This window comes from Erythrolamprus reginae, chromosome 1, assembly GCF_031021105.1.
Source record: "Erythrolamprus reginae isolate rEryReg1 chromosome 1, rEryReg1.hap1, whole genome shotgun sequence".
Taxonomy (NCBI): Eukaryota; Metazoa; Chordata; class Lepidosauria; order Squamata; family Dipsadidae; genus Erythrolamprus; species Erythrolamprus reginae.
This window is the reverse complement of record NC_091950.1, coordinates 127,614,579-127,629,231: the sequence shown is the minus strand read 5'-3', so window position 1 is coordinate 127,629,231 and position 14,653 is coordinate 127,614,579. Positions and strand designations below refer to the sequence as shown.

The following is a 14,653-nucleotide window of genomic DNA, read 5'->3' as shown; positions in this document are numbered from 1 at the left end:
AGATTGTGGATAGGACTAAATGGTTATTTTTCTTTGGCCCATGACAGGAGGCCCCAGCTCCTGGGCCCTAGCTCAGTACCGGGCTGTGGCCCATTGGAAACTGCGGCCCATTGGGAATTGTTACTAGCAGCGTGCAAGTGTGCAAGGCTCTATTTGTGCAAGTGGTGGGTGGCTGGGTGCATACACAAAAACCATTCCATCTCCCCATCCCTGCTACCATTGCTACAGGTCCACAGACTCAGAAATGTTGGGTACCACTGGCCTATGACATGTACTTTAGATCCTTGATCATCTAGGTCAGGGGTAGGCAAAGTTGGCTCTTCTATGACTTATGGACTGCAGCTCTCAGAATTCCTGAGCCAATCATGCTAGCTCAAGAATTCTGGGAGTTGAAGTCCACATGTCATAGAAGAGCCAACTTTGCCTACCCCTGACCTAGGTTATTAAAATCTAGCAGAGGAAGACAGCCAATCAGTTTAATATTGATGTAACAATTAATGAATTAGCTATTGAGCTAGTAGACTTACCAGAAGGTTCTTTTATTGTGTGAGTGTGTGTAAGTAGGGTTGCACAAATTGACAATAGTTGAATGTTCTCACAAATGATGAGAATAGTGTAAAGTTATGTGGAGAAAATATATGCTCCAAGAAGTAGTAAATGTCTCATTAAACCTTGGGGGGGGGGGGTGTAGATGTTCCGTCTCTCCTAAAGAAGACATCCCTTAACCTGGTTAGCTGAGAACAAATATCTTATTACAAATATCCCTTCAGAAGATGGTGGGTGATCATCTTTATACATTTTTAGAAGATATGGATTACCTGGATCCATTCCAATTGGCTTTGAACCTGATTTTTTGTATCAAAAGCATTTTGGGCACTGTGCCAGAAAGTTCTATGAGAAAGATGGGAAGAATACAGTTCTGTTCATTCTCCTGAGTATTTCTGTAACCCTTGGTAATATTCACGAAAATTATCCACTGAATAGTTATATGGGTTGCAACAGGAAATGCTGTATTTTCATCGTTCTAATTCTACCTCCAGGATGAGTCTTCAACATCTTTATAAATGATTTAGATGAGCAAATAGGAGTCAAGGGATAACATTTACAGATGGTATAAAACCATGTAACATCTCAGCAAATAAGCTCAAGATTCAAAAGGATCTTGTAGACTGGAGCATTGAGCCCCACCTAACAAAGTGCTAATCAGTGGAGAGACAGGGATATTACAAAGCAGAGAGGGTGGATTTATTCTACATAGCACCTGAGGATAACAACCGGAGGGGAAATGCTCCCGATTCGCTCGTGCTTGTCAGTCATTGGAGAGCTGGTCATGAAAGGAGGGTGAGATTTCGCCCACCTGCCCGGACACTTCCATTTGGGTTCTTTTACCCTCTGCACATGCCCAAAGTGTTCTATGCATGCGAAGAGGGTAAAAGAACCCAAATGGCGGCATCCAGGCAGGTGGGTGGAGCCTTGTGCTCCCTTCGCAACTGGCTCTCTGGCGACCGACACGCATGAGCAAACTGGGAGCATTTCACCCAATAAGAACCAATGAGCAGAAACTTCAAGTGGATTGTTCTGTGTTGTTCTTGGGCTGGTCCTTTGGTTTTATGGTGTTGAGAAATACCTGCTGGGAAGTAAAGATATGGTTTAATAATCAGTTAATGTTTTAATAATCATTAGTTTAATATTTATTTAATAATTAGTGAATTAGCTATTGAGCTAAAAGACATGCCAGAAAATATAAACTGGTTCTTTTTTTGTGGGTGTATATGGATGCAGGGCTATACAGATTGACAATGGTTGGATGTTCCAACAATTCCAACAAATAATGAAAATAGGGGAATAAGGGGAATAAGGGGAAAGTTTTAGGGAGAAAATATATGCTCTATTAAATGATATGGGTAAATAAGTGAATCAGACAAAATAGTATAGAAAAAGTTTAACTGGATAACCAGGAACACCAAGAATCAATAAGAAGATGAGAAGTTCTGAATGCTGGATAGACCAGGTTTTGATAGTGTCAAAGGTGGATCTTGGAGAGAAATGGACATGGAGGAGAATAACCTAAAGCAGAATCACTACAGGAAAATACAAATTCTGTATGGAAATATATTAGAGGGCAGATACAGCAGAATCTCTGGTCACAACTATAATTCATTGCATAAATTTGATTGCAACGCGATTTGGTTGTGACCTAAAATTTGGCACTTACCAAAAAAATGGTGAGGAAGGGGAAATTGGCTGCAGCCATGTTTGATCGCCACCCCAGTAAGTGTTCGTGACCAGATTAAAAAAATTGTGAATTTTTTTATCAGAACCTGATTAGGTTGTGATCAGAAGCGTTTGTGACCAGAGGTTCTATTGTATAAACTTTTAGCAGAGTGAAAATGGACATAAAAAATTAGGATTCGGAAGCTGCATGGAATACAGTGAAAAGAATTAAATGAAATAGCAAAAATTCAATTGAATGCTGGAATGCAGATGCTCCTTGCTTGCAACAGATCCCACAATAGCTTTTATAATATTGGTAAGCACGTGGCTGCAATCTTTTCTGGTGATGAAAAGTGTTTTGGTGCATTTTAGTATTGCAACTTATTAACTTTAGAAAACTAATACCCATACACATGGACCTAAAGATAGATGTTTGAATTGCACTTAATAGATGGACTAAAATTCAGTGTTAGGTATTCATTTGTTGAACATCTTTTAAAAACCTTTTAAAGGTTGACTCAGCCTTCCATCCTTCCAAGGTCGGTAAAATGGGGACCCAGATAGCTGGGGGCAATATGCTTACTCTCTGAAAACTGCTTAAAGAGGGCCGTAAAGCATTATGAAGAGGCACATAAATCTAAGTGCTATTGCTATTGCTATTATAGGAGTCATCATTCACTGCTGCCATAGTAAGACAGTGTAGATAGATGGCTCAAAAGAAAAAAAACCCCCACTGAAATAATTTATTATTGGCCATGGAGAAACAGAGCAACGGCCCTGCTTAGCTTCTGACAGTGACATTATCCACCACTTTCAGTGATGGAATTGATTGGGTGCTGGGGTCTTCAGCAATTGAATTGCATGGCCTCTTCCGCCATCTTCTAGATCTTCCTTTACCTTCCTTTTCTCCATTTTAAGGCATCAGAGGTGGCTCGCTTTTGTTATTAAAGGATAGCAGCTTTCCCATGTCCCATAAAAGCAAGCTTACATATGAGGTTTAAACAGACTCTTACCCTTGAAGAGTGTTCAGAGACGGCAGAGTCCAGAATGCAGCCACACGAACTGTCATGGGTGCACCTTGGTACACCCATATAACACCTTGTCATGGTCAGACCATTTTCTACTATGGCTTGACTTCGAGGCTCCAATCCTCCCCCGCAGGGAGGCAGAACCAACTAGGTGGTTCCGCCCCAGACGCCTGATGGACACTTTCAGAGGGTGCTTGGGGTTATACCAGACTCATTTATACACAGTTCAGCAGAGTCTCTTGCTGTGGCCTGGAACAAGACGAGTCAGTCGAGGTGACTGGGGCCCGTTCTTGTCCATCTGTCTGGGAAGAGTTTGATCTGGTGACACCTGATGAAGTGGACAAGGCCATTGGAGCTGTGAGTTCCGCCACATGTTTACTGGATACGTGTCCTTCCTGGCTGGGTCTAGGAGATTGTCAACGCTTCTTTGGGGAGCGGGTCCTTTCCGGCTCCCTACAAGGAGGCACTTGTGCACCCCCTCCTCAAGAAGCCTTCCCTGGACCCAGCCATTCTCAACAACTATTGTCCAGTCTCCAACCTTCCCTTTATGGGGAAGGTGGTTAAGAAGGCGGTGGCGCTCCAGCTCCAGTGGTCCTTGGAAGAAGCTGATTATCTAGGCCCTCAACAGTCAGGTTTCAGGCCCGGCTACAGCATGGAAACTGCTTTGGTTGTGTTGATAGATGATCTCTGGAAGGCCCGGGACAGGGGTTTATCCTCGGAGAGGGGCGGCATACAAATCTAATAAAATAATAATAATAATTATTATTATTATTATTATTATCTAGTAATATCTAGCTATTTGTAAGCCAGGTTCTAAGGCCCCCCCATGCTTCCCTTATGACAACACCAGATTGATAGCAGTGAAGACAATTTTCTGCATCTTTTCACTGCCCTCCAATAGTCACCCCAGATTTTGCAGCCTAGATGTAAAGCCCTTTAAAGCTTTTCCTATGGGAGAGGTCTTCAAACTTGGCAACTTTAAGACTTGTGGACTTCAACTCCCAGAATTCTCCAGCCAGCATAGCTGAATGTAGAATTCTGGGAGTTGAAAGTTGCTAAGTTTGGGGACCTCTGTTCTATGGTAACTGTGATTATCTCAAAACCCATGAAGGCTGCACTAGCAACAGCAAGTAGACCTATACAGTGGTACCTCTACTTATGAACTTAATTCATTCCATGGCCAGGTTCTTAAGTAGAAAAGTTTGTAAGAAGCAGCAATTTTTCCCATAGGAATCAATGTAAAAGGAAATAATGCGTGTGACTGGGGAAACCACAGGAAGGGTGGAGGTCCTGTTTCCTCCCAGCAGATTCCTCGAGAGGCTCTATGGAGACTTTGCCCTGCCTTTTATGGTTCTTTTCCTCCCAGCAGATTCCTAGAGAGGCCCCATGGAAACTTCGCCCTGCCTTTTATGGTTCTGTTTCCTCCCAGGAGATTCCTAGAGAGGCCCCATGGAAACTTCGCCCTGCCTTTTATGGTTCTGTTTCCTCTCAGGAGATTCCTAGAGAGGCCCCACGGAGACTTTCCCTTACCTTTTCCGCCCTATTTCCTCCCAGGAGATTCCTAGGGAGGCCCCACGGAGGCTTCTCCCTGCCTTTTCCGGTTACAGTTTTGAAGGCTAGGGTTTGTAAGTGGAAAATGGTTCTTGAGAAAAGGCAAAAAAATCTTGAACGCCGGTTCTTATCTAGAAAAGTTCGTAAGTAGAGGCGTTCATAGGTAGAGGTACCACTGTATACTGTTTCACAGGCCTCTCTAAGTAGTTTACAGAGTCAGCATATTGCCCCCAACAATCTGGCTCTTCATTTTAACAACCCTGGAAGGATAGAAGGCCGGACCAACCTTGAGCCGGTGAGAATCGAACTGCAGGCAGAAGAAATAGCCTGCAATACTTCATTTAAACCACTGCGTCACCATGGCTTAACCTTTATGTAATAAGCATTTTGTTATCCTCAGTTATTAGTTTTGTTATCCAGCAGGTTCTTTTTTTCAGTTAAACATGTCTGCAAAACTGTGCATCAGTTTTCACCAAAAGGAATCTTGTCTTTATAATCTGTATGGGATCTCACCAACTTGCAAAGGAAAAGTTACATTAAGAGGTGGACTGCTTCCTATTTAACATCTGCACACAGATAAATTATACATTTTGTATACATAACAATGAGAAAGACGGAAGGACAAAAATTATTAAAACCAAAGAAGGCAAGGAGAATTCATTTGGACAAACACACCAAAATCCAGTGCTATTTTACTGAAAGAGCAGAGTAAAAAAAGCCACCCAAGGCAAATTTCTGTTACTGTAGAAGCAGAACATACATTTCTATACAACAATCTGTATCTTTATAACACTGGAATATCTCCAACTCTTAAACTTGAACAAGGGGAGCAGTTTTACTCACAGGCTTAATGCAATGGTGGGTTGTGTTGAAGAAAGCTGAGTGAAATCTACAATACTATAAAATACAACATAGCAATATAATACACTCAAATATCATACCAATTTTTAATGCTGCCAGCGCATTGACTGAAAGAAATATATGAACCCCTTCCCTTTTACAAACCACATCCTTCATTAAAAATGCCTTCATAATTTTAAGATCAGTGTACCAACAAAAGTAATTCAATGCAGAACCTTTCGTTTTTCATTAATCGTATCCATTACAAACTACAGCAGCATAAAACAAAACCATAGCCATATACATACATACATATATGTCTACAGCAACATATGCATGAGTGTGTATGTATTTCACTGCATAAAAAATCTGCAGCTGAGAGTTTCAGTAGATCTTTGTATTTTTTTAGTCAAAAGAAATAGAGCAAATATGATTTTTCTAACTACAGGAGTTCAGGCTTTTGAAAACTATTTGCACAAGAATATAAGCCACAGAACAAAAAGGAATGATAATGAACCTGAGTAAACTCTATTCAAATAGAGGCAATCATTCATTCAATAAATCAAATATTGCACTTTTAAATAAATCTTCATCACAGAAAAGAACACAAAAATACAACCAGGGCAGGAGGGGTACCTACCCCACCAACGCCACACGCCATTACAACAATCGTATGCAAACCACAGTTAAAGCTACATAGCTTTTCTCCTCCCCTAAGAATGCTACTTGTGGTCAGTCCTCAAGATCAACTGAAGTGACAGCTTTCAAGTGATAATCTTATAACTTAGCTAAACCGTTCGCTCTAAAGTGGGCACTGAAAATGACCAGTGTTGTTTTATTTTTGCATGTGGTGAACCAATCCTTACTATGCTTCTATAAGTATCTGGAAACCTGAGAATGTATGGAGGGCGTATGTGCGATAAAGTTCGATTTAACGGGAAATCACACATGAGTTTATTGCTACAGTATTCAGTTCGCAACAAAATAACAAGGTTTAAAGTATCTAGTTAGTTAACATTTAATTTGGGCTCTGATTCAGAAAAAGGCAAGTCCAATCCTTGGTTTGACTTTGAGATCTGAATATGAAACTTAATTATGCAAATTTCAATGTCTCCACTGAGTGCAACTGGAAACCAAGTTCTGTTTATGTGTTTTGCCTTTCTATAGTAACTTCATGAAAATTGAAAGAATGGTAGAGTTGGGCGGGTTGCCTTAGGGGCAGCAACTCAAATTTGGCCTCTTTGAGAAGTGTAGAAGTCTCTGAGGGGCAAACAATACTTTTCCTCTCATTGGACACTTTTCAAATTCTCCTCTAACTCATGCTAATGAAACCTAAGAGCAAAGGATCCAACTTCAGATCATTTGCAAACATGTCAGGAGATGAAATGGGAGAAGGCTACCTCCCAGAGACCTCCTGCTTAGACTTCCACTTGTTTCAACAAGTTATGCTGAAAATCAGCCATTTTGTTTTGGAAGGAAAGCTGCAGAGATGGGGGCCAGGTATAAAATCTGAATGAAGACTATCCGTCCCCCCCAACCTTGTGATAAAGGAACAAAGCCTCCTAAATTTAAGTCAGGTAGATAAAAGCGGGGTTGTGCTAGGCATGTTGAAAAACTACTTTTTAAAATAGAAATAAATGGTGTTTAAAAACCTTTTGGGAGGTCTGAGTAACATGCCATGATTGAGATCCTTGAACTATCATGGTCAAGCAGGAAGCTGTTGATGAGGTATTCATAGGTCCCATAAACTCCACCTTTGATATTCCTGCTTTGCATGGAAAAGTATTACAGATAGTCCTTGACTTATGACCATAATTGCGCTGAAAGTTACAGTCCTAAATTGCAGCAGGTCATCACCTGACTGGACCTAATTTTATAACTTTTTTAATGGCAGTTAAGTGAATGCCATGATCATTAAGAAAATATATTTTAGCCAATGGATTTAGAGAAAGAAGTGGAAGAACACGGGGTCAGTCAAAAGAGGAATTAGCCTAGTCTTTCTACATAGCCACAAATGGGCTAAATCCAAGCCCTCTTGAATTTTGTGTGTCCCCTCCCCAGCACCAAGATAGTACTAACTGTTAGTTGGGTACCTTCCAATGTTTAGGTGTGATTAGTAATCAGTTTAACTGGAACTTTATGTGTGGTCTTGATCTACACAGTGGGTGTAGTTTGCTGGAAATCAGAAGCAAACACCAGAAACTGACAAAAAATGGTGAAAATTAGGGCAAAAGCAATAAAGGTGTGTGTCTGTGTGTGTGTTGCCAAATGTCCAAAATGCAATCATGTGACTGCAACAGTAGTGGTTTGTGGCTGTGATAACTTTGAAATCAAAACTGTTAGCTTTTGGAAGGTCTGCGGTAATGGTCCCTAAAGCAACCGGTCATAAATCAAGGACTACAGGTAGTCCTTGACTTACGACCATTTGTTTCATGACTGTGCAAAATGTCAAGAGCAAAAAGTGACCTTCCTTACACTTATGACCATTTAGATGCCCCTGTGGCCATGATTAAAATTCAGGCACTTGGCAACTAATGTGTCAATAGAAGAACCTGGATTTGCTTAACAACCATGGTGATTCATTTAACAACTGAGACCAAAATGTTGCAAAATCTGCCAAAACTCAATACTGCATCATTTGGCAGGAGAAGTCCTGGTTCAATTGTGGTCATTAAGTCGAGAGAACATCCTGTAAAGCACTGATCGCTGGAGATTTGTATTACTTAAAATCCTTACCCTGAAGAACTATGAATTGAAAAAAACTTGATGAAACCATTAAATTGATAAGACATTAAAAGTTGCCAATTCATTCGCACACCCTCTCCATCTTTGCATTATTATTTGCATACCCCTAATAGATAAACCTGAGGTCACAAGTATCAATGGCTACTTGGAAATCCCTTATTTTTTTACTTAGAAATTAGCATATTTTCCCAAAGTAAGAGCTTGACTTCCTTTTGTTTCACAAACAACTGCTAATTGTCCATACCATTTTCTTCTGTGGTGTCCCTACTATTGTCAAATGTGATCAACAACAGCTATTTGTAAGTATTGCTAAGCATACAAATTATGACAATACATGAAATCTCTACTCATTATACACATGGCAATGAAAAGGTATTAAGGACACATAAGCTTGAGGTCAAAGAAGAAAATGGTACAAAGAAACCAAACTAAGGATCTTCAAAGGGCATGAAAAGACTACTTTCATCACATTTTTTTTTAGAAAAATGGGAAATATTTTCAATACATGAAAATAAAATTGGATAAATTTTAATTTACCCATATAAGAAAGCCTTGTCCTTCTTATAAAAACAAAATATGATCATTATTGTGCTCACAAGATCAAGCAAATGAATTCTGAAATAAACTTTCTGCAGAATAAAGTATCATATAAATGAATGGTTGCTAATTCCAGAAGGAATGAATAAGCACAGGTATTCCAGATTAAAAAAAATTGAAAATAATCATATTCAAATGTTAGACATCATCTGAGAATTTCAATACAAAAATATAGATCTCTGATTATTTTGTCCTTAGCAAAATAGAAAGGCACAATTACATAATAAAATATCCTATTTATAAAAGGTTTACGTGTTCTCATTTTTAAATAAAATGAATTTGAGAAGTCACTGTGGAATTTAAATGTTAAAGTGACCAATATACATCATTAATATTTCTGGAACACGAACAAAAGAATCAGTATCCTATAAGTCTGAACATGAGCATGTTTAAAAAATAATTTAAAAGTGTCTGTATTTTTCATTCTTATTATTCAGCCAACATTGATTTCACCAATTTTTTTATCAACCCCCCAATGCAGAAATTTTCTGCAAAATACATTATAGATTTTTTTTTCTTTTAACACTATACTGAATCCACAGTTTCCACTGGCAATTTAACACGTGCATCTTCAAAACAGGTGCTGAAGTCTTTGTATATAAAGTCATACAAAAGCAGTGCATATTTTTTCCTTTCTCTGCAAAAGGCCCAAATGGGAATCAAGTCATTCCTTTCTAGTTATACATGGTAGCCATTTGCCCTCCCAATGTATGGTGATGATGGTGTGAAGTTCTCATAGATTGCCATGGCGTCTGTGTTCTGATAGATGAGATCCATTTTCTTCTCTTTCTTAGATTTAATAATATCCATAACACAGAGGTTTAGGAATACATATTGGTCCTAAGAGGGGGAAAAAACAAGGCAATTTTTACCATAGGTTTTGGATGATGCGTCCATCAGTTTAAAGAGAAAACTGCACGTCTAAAACCCATCATGAAGAGGGCTGTGTTTTGGACTCAGTCTCCAAAAACTGCTATTTATTCTGAAGCACTTTGGAAACTGAATGCAAAGCACCGTATAAACCTAATAATCACAAGTAGTCCTCAATTTGTGACTGTTTCAGGTTATCTGCCCAGACCTGGCCCATTTTTGAAGTTCCAATGGCTGCAGACATACTTCATCATGTTGGGGTGCTTGCAACCATCTTGCATTTAAAGCCATTTGCAGTGTCCTGCACGGTCACATGACCATGAATTTTGGAATTTTATGATGCCAAATAGTGTTGGGCGAATCGAACTTGCATAGTTCAGGTTTGTACCGAACTTTGCGGTGTTCGGCATGCCGAACCTGAAGCCAAACTTTTTAAAAAGTCCATGTTCAGGTTCGGCGTTTGCTCGAACACCGCGGTGGGCGGGAGGGGGAGGGCTCTGAATCAGTGAAGGAACTCTGGGAGTTGAGCCTTTTCCGTAAAAATAAAAGGAGACAGGCGGCTGCGGGCTGCCCTGGGCAATGGGCACAAAAGGGGAGGAGAGCCGTGCCGCCTCCAAGCCCAAAATTTCCCCGCCTCGGGAATGGCGCTGCAAGCAAAAGGAGGTGGGGAATCCAACTATGGGATTCTGGGGACGGGGCTTTATTTCTGGAAGACGGGAGGGCGGGGCCAGAAGTGTTTGGGTTCAGGGAACTTACCTGAACTCTGCCGCCAAATTCGTCCGAACCCGCCAAACCCGAACTTCGTTGGTTTCACCCAACACTAACGCCAAATAGTCATAAAATTGGGTGCTGTCATGGTGACCCACTTAATGACCATCATATCTTATAACCAGTAGTAGGTTGTAAAACCCTTTGCTATCGGTTTGCACATGCACGAGATACTTCTGCATTCTGGATGGGTGGGTGGAGCCTCTCGCTGCCGGCGCTACCGGTTCTTAGAACCACGCTGATCTGGGAGCAACCCACCGTTGCTTATAACCCTAATTCTCAGTTGTTACCCTTAGAAGTTAAGGACTACCTGTATCCAATGTTTGTTCTGCATGCTTAGAATAAAAGTCTGCCCATACCTCTGTTTGTACCATTAAAGATCGATGCATTCGTAGATCGTAAACAGTGCCGTACACATCAACTGTGTTCTCTATCTCCATCTGTTGTATCAAACGGTCAATTGCAATGAAAGTTCCTGTCCTCCCAACACCAGCGCTGTTAAAAATAAACGGCATAGGGTTGAAATACCTTCATCTCACTCAATAGAATAGAATAGAATAGAATTTTATTGGCCAAGTGTGATTGCACAGACGAAGAATTTGTCTTGGTGCATATGGTATCAGTGTACATAAAAGAAAAAGATACACTCGTCAATAATCCAAAGGTACAACACCTAATGATAATCAGGGTACAAATAAGTAATCATATCATATTGTGAACCAGTCAATATCGTAAGGATACAAGCAACAAAGTTATAGTAGTGCAGACTTAGTAAATAGTTTAACAGTGTTGAGGGAATCATTTTTACTATCTTTTTCAAGCATTACGTTTACAATCTAATCTAAAAATAGTACTGCCTAATTTTTGTCTCTTCTACATAGAGAAAAAATAAAGGAAACTAATGTCCTAACTGTCCAGTTGTTCTGTTTATGGGACTACAATATAATTATATATATGTATGTAAACAGAAACATCATCATTGTCTTGTCTATAGGGGATCACTGGATTACATGGATGGGATTGTTTCTATAATTGTCATTAAGAAAGCTTTATGATGGAGAGCCTCCATTTGTTTTGGACTCCCAAAAACATCTGCCACTTGAGGGAACTAACACTATTTCTTAATGGCTGAAGACAATCACCAGGGACAGTTTGTTTCATCCCAACTTATCAAAGGGACACCCCTCGTTTGATAATGCAGCCTCTCTCTGATACATGATAACACATGCCATGGTACTTGGAAATATACAGGCAGCTCTCATCACTATCCATTCCAACCCATGGAGTCATCCCATGGCAGCAGGACTCTTTGCCAGCCAACTATCATAGCTCAAATTTGGTTTCTTTTAAACCAAAGAGTTAAGACGCCATCGTCAGAAACTACAGTTAATTGTTCTATTTCATTAACACACTCCAATTACTTAAAAGTAAATACAAAAGTTCCGGATGCCCCCTTCTGGCTATGGAGAAGAAAAATGCAGAAATCCCAGGGGTCAAATATAATCAATATAAAATAGCTTCTCTTGTTCAGATAAGGTGAAAGCCACAAGATAGTGTGGCTCCATGTGTACAGTGTACTTCCTGGATTTATGTTAGACTGATAGCGTGCATTTGACAAGTGGGTGGATTGAATTCAGTTGTCACTCTCCAAATGGCATTGCCACTTCCTAGCAAATTGCCTGACTTTATAATTTGAAAAGTACCCTGTTTCAACTCCTACCCTCAAAACGTCACTACAGAGCACTGCACACCAAGACAACTAGACACAAGAACAGTTTTTCTCTAACTCCATCACTGTGCTAAACAAATAATTCTCTCAACACTGTCAAACTATTTACTAAGTCTGCACTACTATTGCTACTAGTTTTTTTCTCATCATTCCTCTCACCTATTTCCTCCCAGTTAGGACTGTATGATTGTAACTTGTTGCTTGTATCCTTAAGATTTTTATTAATATTCATGAGCCGGGATGGCGCAGCAGGTAGAGTGCTGTATTGCAGGCCACTGAAGCTGACTGTAGATCTGTAGGTCAGCGGTTCAAATCTCATCACCGGCTCAAGGTTGACTCAGCCTTACATCCTTCTGAGGTGGGTAAAATGAGGACCCGGATTGTGGGGGCAAGAGCCTAGCTCTGTTAAAAAGTGCTATTGCTAACATGTTGTAAGCCGCCCTGAGTCTAAGGAGAAGGGCGGCATAAAAATCAATCAATCAATCAAACAAACAAACAAACAAATAAATATTGATTGTTTCTTCATTGCTTATTTGACCTCTATGACAATCATGATTTTTGACAAATCTATATTTTCTTTTATGTACACTGAGAGTGTGTGCACTAAAGACAAATTCTTTGGGTGTCCAATCAAATTAAATAATTCTAATTCTGTTTCCATGAAGAGCCTTGCAAGACAGCCCCTCATTGTAACCTAAGAACAACTACACAGAATCATACTTAAATGTCAATAAAGGTATTTTATTTGCACCTGCAGTGAACTAAGGTTGGGGAAGAAGATGGCTTCTGTCTCATGAATTCGTGCACCAAGTGCCTGAAGCTGATGAGGAGGTCAGTGGTTTCCGGAACCCCATGATCGGGCCAGGCAGTGAAGTGAAACTGACGCACAGGATGACTTTCCGGTGAATCACTCTTGTCAAAATACAGAAGAGAAGTTAGAATTCACAAAGAAATTATTTCTGCTGATGCCTCCTGGCAACTTGCTTTAATTTATTTTTTTTAAAAAAAGCTTTGTTCAGACAAGCTATCGAAGGGATCGATTGTGACTCATCTTTATTCCGAGTCCTGCGATTGCTTTTTTGAAATATTTTTAATTAATTTTTAAAATAATAACAGATACACACAACATAAAACACAGTGCACAGTGATGCATGCTCCCACCACCCAACATCATTCATTCAGACCCCTCCACCAAAATGAGTGTACAGTGTTCCCTCGATTTTCGCGGGGGATGCGTTCCGAGACCGCCCACGAAAGTTGAATTTCCGCGAAGTAGAGATGCAGAAGTAAATACACTATTTTTGGCTATGAGTAGTATCCCAAGCTTCCCTTAACACTTTAAACCCCTAAATTTACAATTTCCCATTCCCTTAGCAACCATTTAGAAATTTTAGATTATTACTCACCATGTTTATTTATTAAAGTTTATTAAAAAAATGTTTTTTAATGCAGATGAAAGTTTGGCAATGACATATGACATCATCGGGTGGGAAAAACCGTGGTATGGGGGGGGAAAAACGTGAAGTATTTTTTAATTAATATTTTTGAAAACCCGTGGTATAGACGTTCCACGAAGTTCGAACCCGCGAAAATCGAGGGAACACTGTATACCTTTTTAATAACATTTTAAACCAAGAGCATTACCATATTTACAAATTATAGAGTGATTCCAGTTTATTCTTTATGCCTTGAATTCTACTAACCATATAACCTCTAACCCTGTCCCATCTTCTCATCAGTTCTTTTTCACTTTATTCTCATTAATCATATTCATCTTTATATCCATAATTTCAAACTGAATGTGTTCCACCATATACCGGGTCCTGTGATTGCAAACCCAGGAAATGCAAGAGACAAGAAAAAAAGGCAGATCCAATCTATCTGGGCAAACATACATTTTCTCTCAACTTAATGCCCCCTCAGCTGTGTTGGAACTCTTATTTGCCAGAATTATCAGGCAGCAATGCCAAAAACAAAGCTCACTGGGAATTCTGGGAAGAGTGTTTTGCACGATTGGGGGCATCAGGTTGGCAGAAATCGACATAACTGGAAACAAAAACAGCGGGAATGAAACTAGATCCAAGGGTAGCTATAGTAGGAGACAAACTGGCAAGGATAAATATAGCAGGAAAACAAACCCACCCTTATGTTCATGAGGTCACATAAGAATCAAACAAATTTCCGGATCTAAATTTTCTATCCAACATTTTTTATTTTTTATGGAAATGCTAAAAGATGGTTAAGTGAAATAAAATATAGTTAATGCAGGTGCCGGCAAACAGGCATTTATATATAGCTTTATTATGATCTT

The 14,653-nt window shown here is 39.7% G+C and overlaps 1 protein-coding gene across 1 annotated transcript in view; it reads right to left on the bottom strand.

Moving 5' to 3' along the window:
• Window positions 1-5,453: 5,453 nt before the first annotated feature.
• PTPRJ (protein tyrosine phosphatase receptor type J) overlaps window positions 5,454-14,653 on the bottom strand; it is a 131,159-nt gene continuing 121,959 nt past the window's right edge. Inside the window, exons 22-24 of the mRNA XM_070764557.1 lie at window positions 13,094-13,254; window positions 10,973-11,108; window positions 5,454-9,815 (exon numbers count right to left, since the gene is read on the bottom strand). Coding sequence (XP_070620658.1) covers window positions 9,654-9,815; window positions 10,973-11,108; window positions 13,094-13,254 — 459 coding nt within the window. The 3' untranslated portion in view covers window positions 5,454-9,653. The remainder of the gene's footprint in view (window positions 9,816-10,972; window positions 11,109-13,093; window positions 13,255-14,653) is intronic.